This window comes from Pleurodeles waltl, chromosome 2_1 (genome assembly GCF_031143425.1).
Source record: "Pleurodeles waltl isolate 20211129_DDA chromosome 2_1, aPleWal1.hap1.20221129, whole genome shotgun sequence".
NCBI classification, from domain to species: Eukaryota; Metazoa; Chordata; class Amphibia; order Caudata; family Salamandridae; genus Pleurodeles; species Pleurodeles waltl.
The window spans coordinates 99,724,898-99,740,847 of record NC_090438.1 but is presented as its reverse complement, the minus strand read 5'-3'; the positions used below and the strand labels follow the sequence as shown (position 1 = coordinate 99,740,847).

Here is a 15,950-nt window from a genome sequence, read left to right as displayed (position 1 = left end):
AGGGTACTGTTGCCTGAGCAATAGTAGAAAGTTTACTAAAACACAAAATGGAACCTAAATTTGGGTAATGGTTATCAAACATGACAACCTTAAGTACCCTAGTGGAAGGGGTATGGTGAGCTGATCCACCAGTGTGGTGCACTATGCTCACTGCAGACATCAGGGCAGTAGACTGAAGAAGTATCCACGATTAGATGCCACAGTCAGCAGAAGGTCTAGGATATCAAAGGCTCATGCCAGTGAAACATGACATGTCAGGCCATGTTAAGACAATACGGAAAAAACTTAGAATCATAGGTTTATGGCAATAGATTCATTCATTTTTTTAATTTATAAAAATGTCTTGGATCACACCGAGAATTTCTATGAAAAGTGTAGATTTCGTGGCATGTGCCTGTTGCCCTAACCCTATGTTTTGGGATAATCATGTTTCAAGTGTGGGTCACTTCCTCACCCTAAGTGCCGACTTACATCACTCTTGTTTAGAGTAAGTTAAGTTGAGGAATACTATTGTGAATATTGGCACTTACACGTTCTAACTTGATTAGTATTCCCAACATTTAGATTGCCGAAGCCCTAAGCCACAAGTTGGACCACCAAGTTTCATTCCCTAATATCCAGAACAACTGAATATCCAGTCACCTGGTGGATTTTTCCAGGTTTATTCCACCAAAGTCTGTACATGAGTTTAGATCCCAATAAAATAAATTGTTCTCTGCTATTTGTAGACATCAATGGGCACTCAGGTTTTACATAAAGATTTTATGAATTGAGTTTATTGAATTCTACTGGGACTAAATGGCTCAACAATCCAGCACCAAGTTATATGAAATCCATATTGAATGCTCAAACAAGACTTGGGTCTTGGCCCGTAGCATATGCAGAAACTGACACCACAAACGTAAACTTGCACAACTAAGCATGCCCAATTCAGTAACTAATATAGTACATACAATGCTGAACCACACTAACTTTTCTACGATGGACCTAATTGTAAATACTGTTCTTTGGCCTTTACACATCCTTCACTTGTCCACTCAACTTTTCAATTTTGTCTTCTCACATCTGCCTGTACTTTGCAAGGCTGAGTTGTCTTCATAGCTACTCATCTCTCCCAAGTGTGCCAAAGTTCTCACAAGATATGATGTTAAGGTAAAGTGGTAGAAGACCAGATCACCACGCAGTGCCCTTAGTCATTGAATTATTACAAGGTCCTTCTTGTTCAAAAAAAGCCTCAGAGCAAAACACAGTGGCTGCGCTGGAATCATCCATCCTTCCACTTTCCTTGTCAACTAACTGGAGACCTGCACAGTACTGGCAAAAGGTGATCATTACCTTCTCCAAGCAAAACCTCCTTTTGTCCTGGATAGCCTACACTCTTCAAGAACATGATTTGTGGTCATGTCATGGCCTTACTGAACTAGTCTACGAGAAGAAAAAGTATACTAGCCACACTTCCTCATCCTGCTACTGATATGTGGAAAAACAGTACGAGTAGCAGAGTAGCTGATATAGAGCTTGCCCGATTTCCCCAGAGAAGTCTGGAATTACTGAAAAGATCATAAAAGTGGATCGCGTGTAAACATGGCTCCACATACATGCTACTATGCACCCAGGTGAGTGGATATGGCCAGAAGCATGAGGCCCTCCTTATACCAAATTTTTCAATGAACTTGCAGGTTCTATCTATCCATTATATGATATTCCCGGAGAACCCATGCTCATGAGGTTGGAGCTAATAAACAGTAAATTAACATCACTGAAATTCACTGAGAAATCTTCCATTGTTTCTCCCAGCAGCAGTGCCCTATGCAGACTCAAAACTGGCACAGAAGTAGTGCTATCCCATCTATTGATGTATTCATCTGAGACTGAGTATTTTTTATGTGGTTACACAGTGAGACGAGGAATAGAGGTTGTTGACGAAGAACAGAACTCAGATTGGGCAACTTCTCTACACTGTGCACCATTCTGGGATAAATAAATTTTCCTACACTAAAATAGAAAGTCAAAAAAACTCTGAGTCAGAATGGACTTCTCTGGAAAATCATGGCAAATATATTCCTGGTTTGATTCAGTATGATGTTAGTTACATCAAGACATAGGTGGCGCTTCCTTCGAATATTATGCTACCAGTACGTTTTAAGTTTCAGCTGCACCAGTATATATATATATATATATATATATATATATATATATATAAAATAATAATATATATATTTTTTTTTTACCTTTACACACTGATGCCAATTAACAAAGGGTTTACTGCCACACGTGTTGTTCTCTATTTTCTTAAGAGGGGAAAGGATTGGTTGGTAGCTGTTATTTTCCTACCAATTCGTTTTTATTTGAACACAAGGGAACACCCAAGCCCACCACTTACTAAACAGTCTACTCTTGCTTTGTTCGTAATAGCTTCTGTATATTCCCTTTCTATTCCATATCTTTTTTTTTTTACTTGTCTTTTTGTTTTATGCACCCATGTCCTGCTTCCCTTCTCCTCTCCCATGTATGGGAAGTGCAGCATGAGACATGCATTTCGACATTTCTCTCACCGAAATGCAGCACCTTCGTATAGTTTTAATACTCGGCGCCAAAAGACACTGGTCAACCTTTTTCACTAGATGCTTTTGCATCAATGTTATTTAATCTAGACTCATGACCTGTTAACTAAGCGAACATGATGACCTATGAATACAGCACTCTTACTCCAATATCCCCCTTATACAAATCAGCAATCGCCGTCAGCTATCATCCGCAATGAAACAGCAAAACCAGAGATCAATCAAAAGAGTCTTGTACAACGGAGAGCGAAGGGAACACTCAAGAAGAGATAAAAACAAAGAACAAGGGGTTCCACAAAAAAATGTATAAAACAGCACATTATGGAGATATTTATTGGATGGAATGCATGACATACAATAAAGAAGGATACAGTGGCCAAGAATCATGGTGTTGATGAGAGCAACCAAGGAAACTAGTAGAGAAACTTTTCTTTCGGCTCTTAGCACAGCTACAAATACAGAGAAAACCTATCAAGGCTGAATAAAGATTCCCAAAAGCAATAATCACTCACAAGCAGGACTATTAAATCATTCCCATGGAGAACCAGCAAAGGTAATTACCATTGGCAAGGAGGAACAACAGAAAAGGTTATAATAATTCCCAATGAGGATAGTTATAGATGTTAACCATTCCAAAGGAGGAACATGAAGGTGATAATCAAGCCAGGGAGGAACAAAGGTGATTATCATTGCCATGGAAGACCAATAAATAGGTTTTAATAATTCCCTGCGAGGATAGTAAAAAGTGTTAAACACTGCAAAGGAGGATGAAGAAGGCGATAATTCTGAAGAAGGGCCATTTCGGGGGATCGTCACTCCCAACAAGGACCACCAAAGCTAATCATCCCAAGGAACTAAAAGCAGTCTGGACAACCTAACAACCATTGAAGTCAGGAATAAGGGTTAAAGCTCCAATAGCAGATTTACAAATATAACAGGCACAGAAAGTATGAAAAAATGGCACTCCTTTCTAAACTGTATGAAGACTCAAGACATACTCACATTGACCAGCCCGAAGTAGTGCTCATTCACAGGAAACTGTTCCGAACCAATCTCTTTCTCCAAGGTAGAGGCATTGGTGCCCTGAAAAACAAATGTCTAGGATGAAGACCAGATGAAAATTAACCATGTACTTAGCTAATAAACTCAATCATGTGGCTGCCTTTTTTTCAACAAGCATGGCTGCAACAGAAACAACACGGACGCCAATAATAAGAATTTTTATAATAGTCATATGAAGAGGGATTTTTTTTGTTATTTCCAACTTTACCAATACTAATGTTAAACTCTGGAACCAGAAGCACAACAAGGGAGGAACTTAGGGGGTCATTCTGAGTTCCTAACTAAAACATATGATGGTCCACAAAACATGGAGAGGTGAAAGAAAGTGGTGGCTTATGAAAATAACTCCCCTATACTCCCAACTACAGCTGAAGATGATCCACTCCCCACATTGATCACAGGATCATTTAAAAACAGTTGTGCACTGACAAGGTACAGGGTCAGAATATCTGAGACCAGAGGTCCACAGATGGACGCTCTTCCCATTTTAGTGTGCCCCTGGTCCCACGGCCGTTCACGAGATTTGGAGGTCATCAGGAGCAACTATTGTCTTTCAGTTCAAACTCTTTAATGCATAACTCTCACTCTAAGCATTGCAACAGTCCAAAGCCCTTTCTGCATGCATTTAAGTACATACGGGTAGGCCTAAAACACAACCCTTTGCTAGCAAGCAATGGATCCTTGTACATAGCAACAAAGAGGTGTAGAAGGATTGTTGAGAGAGTGGAGGAAATGATTCAAGATCAGCACAAAAACAACAATTCTACATTGTTATTATGCAGCATTAAATGGCACAGTTTATCCTCATTTTAAGTAATGTACATAACTAGGGTTGCTGGCAGCCACCTTAATGATGCTCAGTTTAATCGACAATAGAAGTATGGGTGGGAAGGATGGGAAGTTAAGCCTGGGTTTGACTAGATTGCTAATCATGACCCGCAGGTCACAATGGATGTCAGCATCCCATCCTTAATGCCTTGAGCCATCTTGTGAGAGGAGATGGATTTGTGGTGCCTGAGGAGCTGTTAAATAATGTGATTGTATTTGACATTTCTGCATGCATGCAACAATCAAACAAGCATTTGGAATGCAATAGGTCTTGCATTTGTGAGAGTTAGAGCTATTGGCGTTGTAAATGACAATGTCTTTTACCTATGTGTTTTTGTTTGAAGCATAGTGGATGAATGCCAGGTGCCACAGCAACCCTCCCAGGCCTGTCGCTGAAGGAGAGAGGACACAACAAGGTCGCCATCTTGGGAGTGTTTTTGCCTCATTCCTACAGACTGGCTGTGATAACCTAGAGATGCATCCCTTTCTAGTGTGTATACCTAAACTTTTATAGTACCAAACAAGCCACAAAGAGGGACCTTCGTGGCATTTAATCCGGAGAATGAGGGTGTCAAAAGAGTTAGCATCAAAGAAAAGGGAGCAGCCATATATTTCTGTGTGTTAAATTTTTAAAGGAATTATTCCTCTACATTGGCAATACCAGCCTAACTTTTAAAAGCACTGACTGTATACAAAGTGAATAACAGAAGAGGCAACTGAATTGAAAATTAATTATAGCAATTTTGTTAAGAATGGCACCTGCTTTGCAGCGCTATGAAATGGCAGAACCTGAATTACCAAGCGCTATATTTAAAAAAAAGAGTTATTCCCAGACTGACCCAACACACACCAGACCAAGAACCCTAGGGAAGAGGATGTACACTAAGGGCCAGAGCTGCCGACTTTGGAGCTGGGTAACACAATTCAAGTCTCGACACTGGCTCAACATCCTTTGATTCTGGGCAAATCAATTAATCTCCTCTTGCTACCAAAAATGAATGTGTAATGTAACCGGTGCTCATGTAAAGTGCTGTAATACTTTTGTATCCAGCTCACGCCACTGAACTCTATTTGTAGGGGCCCAATTTACATCCAAAGGCTAGATGTTTTTTGCAATCAAGCTTGAGACCGTGAAGTGCTTGGGTCTGGAGTAACGACTTCTTTTCCACCATTTTGGAGACAACACCCTTCACCATCATCTTGCCTAGAACTAACCTATGTGCTTGGCTGGTGACCCTGCGGAGGTTAGCAAGAGCGTGTACTATCGCCTAGTGTTAAGCTTTAATCAAGTCAGTTGGTTAAAGCACCCACTGCAGAGGTCTTGACAGAACGGGAATGTCACAGATTACAATCCTGACATAGCTTTTTCACCTCTTCATCTTTGGAAGATCAATGCAAATGAATCATAGTGATTTTATTAATAATGGCACCTCATTTGCAGTGCTAAGAAATGGCAGACCCTGTATTACTAAGCGCTGTATTAAAAAAATGAGTTATTCCCAGACTGCCCCAACACGCACCAGACAAAAAACCCTAGAATAGAAGATGTGGTTTAAGGGCCAGAGCTGCCGACTTTGGACCTGGGGAACATGGTTTGAGTCTCAGCGCCGCCTCAACATCCTGTGATTCTGAGCAAACCACTTAATCTCCCTTTGCCACCAGAAATGAAGGTGTTCTTATGTAATGTAACCGGTGCTCATGTAAATTCACAGTAATACCTTTGTATGGAGTTCGTGCTATATAAAACTGCAACAAAAAAAAGCCCCTGTAGGCATCACAAAGAAACAGCAAGGTGCCCGAAACCAAGGAAGACAAAGAAACACTTACCACCATGAGCGAAGCAGCAAGGCAAAAGAAAAAATAGTGCGCCCGCTAAGGTACCTTCCCGATCGTGCAATAATCCAAGTAACAGGGACAGTCTTCAAGGCAGTAACAAAACAGTCTCAAGGCGGGACAAATGTAAAGCATTTACCAACATCATCAAGGGATTTTTGAAAGGCAAGCTCAAGAACAAATGAAAGTGATGGACGTGGTTGAGGCCCCCAGAATAGATTGCATGTTGAAAAGAGCAGCGCTTATGTGCAGCTATGCTCAACCTAAAAAGGAGATACTGACAAACTAGGAAGTGGGTGAATGTTAGGGAACTAGCACTGCCGTTTATTTTTCATAGAGCAGAATTCTCCCCAAAAAGCAATAAGAAAAGAAAAGTAAAAGTCACAGAAAAATGCTGTTTCATCAATGGTACATCTGACACAGAAGTAAAGAATTCTGGGACTTTTTTTTCCCATATCACACTATTTGTTGATCAGGCTGTAAACCGTTGCAGGCAGCTCTACAAGAACATACTATGCCATGTACGGGACATAAAAGGGCAGAAGTCAAGAGGTGTTAAGAACTGACTTTAGTTTTTAAAAGGAAAAGGTTACTGCACTCTTCAGGTAGGGACTGGTGAAATAAAACAGTCCAGATTATAGTAAACTTAGTAAAAAGGCTGCATGTGGGTCCCAATTTTGTTATCTTTTTTGGCTATCCCCCATTACATTATGGTTTATTGATGATCTTGTATTTGGAGAGTAATGTTAAATAGTTACAACACAGTATTTACCCTCAGTATGAGATCTATAAATTTAACCAAACTTTCTGTGATGGAAAAAATGACAGAAAAAAAGAGCTTGAGTCCTCTCTATACCAGGAAGAGTCCCTGGACACCTACAGCATAAAGGAACTTCCAGAAACTTCAGTAAGCAGACTGTAAAATGACAAGGCTCATCTCTCAAGTTCTAGGCATGGAGGGGACAACTGACATCAACATTATGACGAGCCTTGTCTCTGTGGACGAAGCTCAGTACATCAGGATACACCACAGCCACATCGCTCAGCCGGAGACATTATCAGCACAGAAATGTTACAATAAATCATGTTTAATAAATCTCACCAAATGGAGAATGGTTGTGTACTGGCACATTCTCCCACGCAAGAAGTGGCACCTGAGAGTTACTCTTGGTCCTGACGAAAAGCCTAGGGGTAGGCTTGAAACATGTAGACCCTCTATTAGAAAGGCAGGTGGATAATATACCACCCTTTCCGCTTACCCCACTAGGGAATGTATTAAAACATTAGTTTTGCTAGGAGGCTGGTATTTTAACTCTTTTTATGACTTCCCCCACTCCTATTACACACCAACATAATGGATTACAGATAAAGTGCTCCCACATAATTCGTCGGTCGTGGCACACCTTGCTCCAAAGCAGAACGGGAAGGACTCAATGGACTTCAATGATGAAACATGCCACCAAGTAGTAACCCTGGTGGGAGAGGGTTTTCAAAGGAAAATAAGCAGTTTCCAACTCTGTCTGGAGGGTTAACAGTGTAGGTTAGGGCCAGGCCTTTCTTTGGTTTACATGAACGGTTCTGTAGGAGGACAAGCTCCCGCCCTTACTTTCCTCCTCTCTCCCTCTTAGGTTTTGTAGTCCTATTTTTGTGCAAACTGTACGATGCTGACAAGACTGCCTAAAAAGGTGCCATTAAATATTAGGCCAGACAGGCTGGCAGGAGTGGAAATTATTGTAACTGTCACAGAGTGCAGAGATCAGCTGAAAGTAAATTATGGCCTCCATTGGCTGGCAACCATAGTGAGTGCATTAATCACTCGGAGTCGAGGTTATTAGCTTTTGTGGGATTCAGAAGGAGCAGCTGCAAGGACTCCACATTCAGGGCACATAGACTGCCAATGACATTGAGTAATGTGTGCATACTCTCTAATTAAGAGTTTTAACTTCTGATCCTCCCATGCAGCCCACACACCAACCTGGACATTCCTCGAGGTGGCAGCACAGGGAACAGCTGAGACAGGCATCAATTAAGAATTAATATGTAGCAGTGTATTTTTCCATGTATAGTTTATTTTAGCACGATGTACACCCATGGGCTTCCTTGCACTATAAAATTCAGAATTTTGTCAGACACTAACTAATAGGGCATAAGGTCAGGACTTCCACCCTCTCCGGAACTTAAGGTAATCTCTTCGGGTGTAAAAATATGTACTGACTGCTGCATAATTCGCATTGCAAACCATAATAATACTAAACATCAAAAAAACTATTGAAAAAGTTGTGAACCTGTTTCGGAGCGCTTCTGTTTTTAGATCTTGGTTTTGACAGCACAGTTTTGAAGATGATCTATCACCAACATACATGAGTGGGCCTTAGAGCCACCTTATTCGACCAATTGCTTTCTTCGACCGTCCTCTTACAGCCAATAGCTCCAGACTTTAGGTCTATCCAAGGAAATAGCTCCCTGCTGTTTGTTGGGCAAAAGCCTGTTGTGGACAATACCAAAAAGTTGCAGTGTGCTTAGAGCTCGCCCACTGCTTACCACTTGGTTGGTTTTATTGTCACTATCATTTGCTGGATTCTTATTTGGTGGTTTGCCTTCATCCTCTTGTGTTTGTCATTCCCCTGGAGCATAGCCTCTTTACCAATCTTTTGTTGGCTGACATATCTTTCCACTGCTACCAATTAGGCAACTTCTTTTTCTTTAAGCCCACTATGAGAGTGCATGTGTTTTACAGCTATCTCCCTCATATGCTGCTTTTCCCTAAATACCGCTCTTACTTGTGCTCCGTGTTCCTTTCCCCCTTCTCTCACAAGCTCTCTCCCTTATGTACTTCTTTTCTTGTTGGATACCCACTCCACAAACGACATGCTCCATTTTGCCAACTTCTACACACATCCCAGCTTCTTTTTTTTTTTAATGTAATCGTCTCCCACCACCAGTGCCCTTGGGTCTGCTCCACATTTGTGCCCAGTATCTGCCCCTTTGTTGCTCCTTGGCCCATTGTGGACCTTAAAATACTTCTTTTTACATTTTTGTGAGGGCCTGACAGCTCCCATTTACTGCTAGGCAGCACGCTTTCACAAATGCACTTTTGTGCTAGTACAATTTGATGCTTTTTAGTTACCAATCTAAGTGGAATCCAAACTCTTGGGCCATTAAATTAAAAGATAACTTTGCATCCACGTCATTTGGTAGACACACAGGATGCTGCATGTGTGCACGAACGTCATCCATCACACATGTGCGCACCTACTGAATGATGTGGCTATGTGACTTTATGATGTGTATGCGCTCATGCCATCAGCAAAAGCATGTTGTTTCTGTCTATGCTGCAAAAAAGCACTGTCAAACCAACAGATCTTAAATGTTAAACCTACTTGCTTTGCCAACGTTTGTTCAATCAATTCTTGGCTCAGCCCAGTGAATTATTCATCTCTCACTTAGTGCTATTGGTCGGAGTGTATCTTTCTCTCTCCACTCTAGTGCTTAACTGACCTGCATTCGGGACGTCACAACCTGTCCACTCCTACTGACACTGCCTTGTATGTCTCACTCCAGTGTGCTAACCCACACCTATTAGCTTTGCCAATGCCTGGACTCATTGTGTCTTGAGAAATCTAACTTTAGCCACATTCTTTTAAGCAGCCTCTCTGGAATTATGAAAAAATACATACAGAAAGGGTCTTTGGCTGGCCCTTTCCATTCATTGGTCAATTCAACTGCTATTCTCTATTGCTCCGACACAGCACACAGTATGGCAGAATGATCCAGCTCACTCACGCCATTGGCTGTCCTGCACTGACTGATGGCTTTTTGTTCCTGATGACTATCTGTACATCTGGCTAAAAATAAGTGCACTTTAGTGGTGCTCTGTGTTGTATGTCTTTGAGTGACACTAATTCGCGGCTTATTGTACCTTTCATTTGGCCAATGCAAATCTGTGATATGCATTAAAACTGAAAAGGGTTTCTATGCCTGGTCTGTTACACCTATTTGTTTAGGTTGCTGCATGTTTTTTTCAGTTATTTTTATTTTGTGGCATAAGCTTGCAATTTTTTTTAAAAAACTAAGCACTGCCACGCAAGGCTAGACTTATCGGCTTTACCGATGCCTGTTTTCAGTACTTTCGTTTCCAAAAAACGCAACTGAATAACATTCCTGTTAATCCACCCACCAGTCAAGGACACACAGCACCCATCAGCTTCACACGAAAATGGCGCGATGGCTTCCTGCTGCATGTATCGATCTACCAGTAAATACACTGACATTTTACATGCATTTATTTCGAGGTGACAGGGCGGAAACCCAAATTTGCTGCTTCTCAGAACTGCATTCTGTCAGCTTTTCGAGGTTTGTTTCTTTTTCTCTATACAAATGCGTATATCAAGCATTTCCTTCCATATTTAAGATGTACACCAGATCACACCTGCTTGAAAAAACGTTCTAAAGTTTCTGAAGTGAGTTAAAATAGCCAAGGACTGGAAGGCAGGGCCTGTAAACATGCTGCCATGCCTCGGGAGCCCTCAAGCAGTTCAGAGCGAGAACAACACGTTCCAGAAGTTACTTCAGGTCTGTTTAACCAACCCAGGCCCGGCGCCCCCGGGGCTGCTTCACGCGCCCATGCCCTGTGCACTCCCGACCGCGGCGCGTGCTCTCGCCTGGCCCAGGGTCTTCAAGCTGAGGGAACACGGTTCACTGCTTCCCTCTTGAGAAGGTGCCAGTCACCCCAACACCTCCGCCGTCGGAGTACAAAGGTCTGCACTGAAATCAATGCTGCGACAGAAAAACGGTTAGAAATAACCTCTGATCCGCCGCCTTCGTCCAAGTCGATTTAATCTGGTTTCACCAATAACGCGTCAATGTCCAGAGCCCGCGGTTTGCCACGCGGGTCACCCTTGCAACGATGCCTCGCTGCCCAGCTCCCAGCGGGGGGATTTCAAGGTTTGCAGCATGTAGCGCACACCTGGGCTGACAGGTTCTTGGCCTAACTGGCAATATCAGTCACCAGGCAAACATTTACAACGCATGTAATATATAACGTAACTCGTTGATCTTTATAACATATTATGCAGTGTTAGCACGCAAAACGATATCATATATATATATATATATATACACACGCACACATACACACACACACATAAACACACGCTGAAAACTTTGAAATTCATATATTCCACCTGCTTAAATGGGAGAATCCCCCAAACTCTACTTTTTCAATTAAAAATATAAGTATTTGTATATACTTGTAACTGAATATACTACTTGTGATAATCCCAATGATTCATTACACATGCACCAATCTTCATTACCCATTCACAGTGTACTGATGTGCACCGATCAAGTACTCACGAAAGTTTCAATGTTCTTCTTGTATTAATCTGCAGTGTTCATTTGCCTTAATATGCATGCCCGGTTTCATGAGGCACAGAGGCCATTTTATTTAGTGCTGGTAATTTGCACGTTTTGTGCATCTAGTAGTGAAGTGAAGCCTCACTTCTAATGTTAAAAGGGTGATTTTCAGAAAGCACTGTGCTGAGCACTATGTTTACAGATCAGTAGCTGTGTTTCAGGGTCTTCACACTCTACTTCTTGTGAGAAGATCCTGCCTCCTGCTTATTAGTTTGGTAATTGTACTAAAAGTTTCCATCATGTGTTCATGTGCCCACTGACTTGTACTGTGAGAGAAGTGTGTAGAAATGATTCGGAAATGTACAGATTTACTATTATATGCTTCAAATAGCTCTTTAAACGTATGGCCTGGTCCACTGAAATGACCACAGCCACTTACTATTTTGCATTCTAATTGGCTTTTTTTGGATTAACCCTTTAGCTGCTGGGCCTCCCCTGCCCTCCTAATGCCACCCCGCCCCCCCAAATGCTGAGTCCTTTTTTGGATATTTGGGGTGGTTCACGCTTAGGCCTTCATAACCTTTCGTCCACATAAGCCGTTCTTAAATCACCATCTTCCCAGCTTTCAGGAACAGGCAGACTTCAATCAGAAAACCAAATTTTTCAACACAATTTTGGCATTTTACTGGGACATACCCCATTTTTATTATTTTTTGTGCTTTCAGCCTCTTTCCAGTTAGTGATAGAAATGAGTGTGAAACCAATGCTGGAACCCGGACTGCTAAACATTTCTGAAAAGTAGATACATTTCTGAATTCAGTAAAGGGTAATTTGTGTAGATCCTTCAAGGTTTCCCTACAGAAAGTAACAGCTAAAATAAAGAAATATTGAAATTGAGGTGAAAAAAGAGCCATTTCTGTCCACGTTTTCTTCTATAACTTTTTCCAGCTATGGCAGATTTTTTAAAGTAATATATCGTTACGTCTGCTGGACTCTTCTGGCTGCGGGGATTATATAAGGCTTGTAGGTTCATCAAAAACCCTAGGTACCCAGAGTCAATAAATGAGCTGCACCTTTCAATGGGTTTTTACTGTATACCGGGTATTCAGCAATCCATTTGGTGAAATATAGAGTGTCAAAAATAGGTATCAAGGAAACCCTTGCATTTCCAGAATGGGCACAAGATAAGGCGTTGAGAAGCACTGGTTATTTGCACATCTCTGAATTCCGGGGTCCCCATACTAGCATGTGAATTACAGGGCATTTCTCAAATAGACTTTTTGTTTTTTACAAACTGTCTTAAATTTGGAAGGAAAAAAATGTAGGGAAAAGACAAAGGGCAAGAACATTGGTTCTTCTATTCTGTGTTCCCCCAAGACTCCCAATACAAATGGTACCTCACTTGTGTGGGTAAGCCTACTGCGCGCGACAAGAAACGCAACATGGACGCATCACATTTTGACATTGAAATCTGACGTGTTTTTTTAAAAGTGCCTAGCTGTGGATTTCGGCCTCTAGCTCAGCCGGCACCTAGGGAAACCTACCAAACCTGCGCATTTTTTTAAACTAGACACTTTGGGAAATCCAGGGTGGGGTGACTTGTGGGGCTCTCACCAGGATCTGTTTTCCAGAATCCTTTGCAAACCTCAACATTTGGCAAAAACAAAAAAAACACTTTCCTCTCAGATTTCAGTGCTGAACAGTTCTGGAATCTGATGGGAGCCACTAACTACCTTCCACCCAGCATTCCTCCAAGTCTCCCGATAAAAATTATAACTCACGTGTGTGGATAGGCCTACTGCCCGCGACAGAAAATACCCCAAAACACAATGTGGACACATCACATTTTCACAAAGAAAACAGAGCTGTTTTTTGCAAAGTGCCTAGCTGTGGATTTTGGCCTCTAGCTCATACGGCACCTAGGGAAACCTAGGAAACCTGTGCAATTTTTAAAACTAGACACCTAGGGGGACTTCAGAATGGGGTGACTAGTGAGGCTCTCACCAGGTTCTGTTACCCAGAATCCTTTGCAAACCTCAACATTTGGAAAAAAGTACTTTTTCCTCAGATTTTGGTGCTGCAAAGTTCTGAAAACTAAGAGAAGCCACAAACTTCCTTCCACCCAGCATTCCCCCCAAGTGTCCCAATAAAAATGGTACCTCACTTGTGTGGGTAGACCTAGTGTCCGCAACAGGAAATGCCCCAAAACACAACATGGACACATCCTATTTTCCAAAAGAAAACCTACCAAACTGTTTATTTTTGAAAACTAGACACCTAGGGGAACCCATGGTGGGTTAACTTGTGGCGCTCTCACCAGGTTCTGTTATCCAGAATCCGTTGCAAACCTCAACATTTGGCAAAACAAACACTTTCCTTACATTTCGGTAATAGAAATTTCTGGAATCTGAGAGGAGCCACAGATTTCCTTCCACCTAGCATTCCCCCAAGTCTCCTGATAAAAATGGTACCTCACTTGTGTGGGTAGGCCTAGTGCCCGTGTCGAGAATGGATCACACAATGGTCAATGTTAGTCCTTACATGAGGGCAACTGTTGACCCTGGGGTGATCCATTCCTGATACAGGCACTCAAGTGGGGTAGCTTTTTTTTTTATCAGTATAGGTGGGGAAACACTGGGTGGTAGTAATTATGTGAATCCCAGCATATTCCTGTAGTTTGAGTGAGATAGGCAAGCAAAAATAGAGGTTTTTTTTCAACATTTCACCTTTGCAGGATATTCTGGATAAGAAAACTTTGGGGAATACACACAAGTCACACCTCAGTGGACTCCCCCAGGTGCCTAGTTTCCAGAAATGTCTGGGTTTGGTAGGTTTCCCTATATGGCCACCGAGCCCAGGACCAAAAACGCAGGTGCCTGCCTTACAAAACCAGGTTGTTTTGTGATAGATAATTTTGATGTCCCCACAATACGATTTGGGCAGTGGAATTTGGGGCTGAACTAAATAGGAGAGCTCCCAAGAGAGCACTCTCTCTGTGCTTGCCGCCGCATGCACCTGCTCTTTGGGTTGGGCTAACCCGCTATTGTCCCGCTGCACAGACTGTGCTTGCGAAGGGACAGCAGGACTGTCCTCATCACCTCCCTCAGAATCAGTGGAAGAGGAGTTATCGAATTGGACTCCTTTGACTGAAAAATCACTCTGAGTCTTCGCCGTTGTCCTATCCCTCAGATGCTGTCTCAGTATCTTCTGTCTCAGTCTCTGATCCTACGCCACGGCTGTCCTCTATAACCCGAGCCAGGGCTTGAGCAGCAGTCATCCAACGAGACGCCATCTCTGCTACTGGCTAAACTCTCACTCTAAAACACTAGCCTACGTAGACAGTCACAAAATTACTGGTAGGTGTGTGTGTGTAATGCGTGCAACAGTGGTCAGTCACCTTACCTTTGCTTATTCCTTCAATCAGCACGTTCTCTCAAGACACGCAAAAAAAAAAAAAAAAGACGCACTATTCCTTCACCTTGTCACTTACCAATCGTCACAGTCTTTAGCGCCTCTGGCGCCCAGTCCTACAATCATTATTGGTGCTCAAACTCCCATGACCTCCTCGGATTCCCTCAATACCACAGAGCAAAAGTGCCCTTCATCTCTCCATAGCCCCCCTCGCACAAACAATTAATTTGTATTATAGCGCAGGTAATGGCTGGCTTTACTAATCCACTCAGCTATTTACATAAAATACAGATTTAATGTTTGCAGTAGGCATATAAACCTTCTGCGCTACTTTATGGCATCAAAACTGCCACTAGACAAAAGTCAGATTCTTTTGTAGCAGAAACATAATCACAAGAGTTACTTGACTTTTTTATTGTTGCCTAAAAGCTACAGTTGAAACACATCAGTTGAAGTATGTGCACTGCTTTAAAGACAAGCTGCAACTTCGAGAGAACTGGTGGTCTATATATATATATATATATATATATATATATATATATATATATATATATATATATATATATATATATATATATAGAGATAGAGAGAGACAGATCACTTTTATATGTGGGCGTGGTTTTCCTGGGGGCCGATCGCAGCCCCCAGTGAAACCACACATGCATTGACAAGTGATCTCTCTCCGTCTCTCTCGATATATAGATATATATATATATAGATATATGATGTATATATTTTTTAATAGCTGAATGGTTTCCCTGAGGGCCATAGTGGTCCCCCAGGGTAACCATTAATTTTTTTTTTTTTTTAATTGCCACTACCATGGCTTGCCCTGCTCACGGGCGACCCCCTGTCAATGTATATTAAAAAAAATATATGTTTTTTTTTTTTTTTTTT

The 15,950-nt window shown here is 41.8% G+C and overlaps 1 protein-coding gene across 1 annotated transcript in view; it reads right to left on the bottom strand.

Annotated features, from left to right (window-relative positions):
- LOC138261648 (ubiquitin carboxyl-terminal hydrolase 12-like) overlaps window positions 1-15,950 on the bottom strand; it is a 190,872-nt gene that overhangs the window by 125,025 nt on the left and 49,897 nt on the right. Inside the window, exon 2 of the mRNA XM_069210817.1 lies at window positions 3,567-3,647. Coding sequence (XP_069066918.1) covers window positions 3,567-3,647 — 81 coding nt within the window. The remainder of the gene's footprint in view (window positions 1-3,566; window positions 3,648-15,950) is intronic.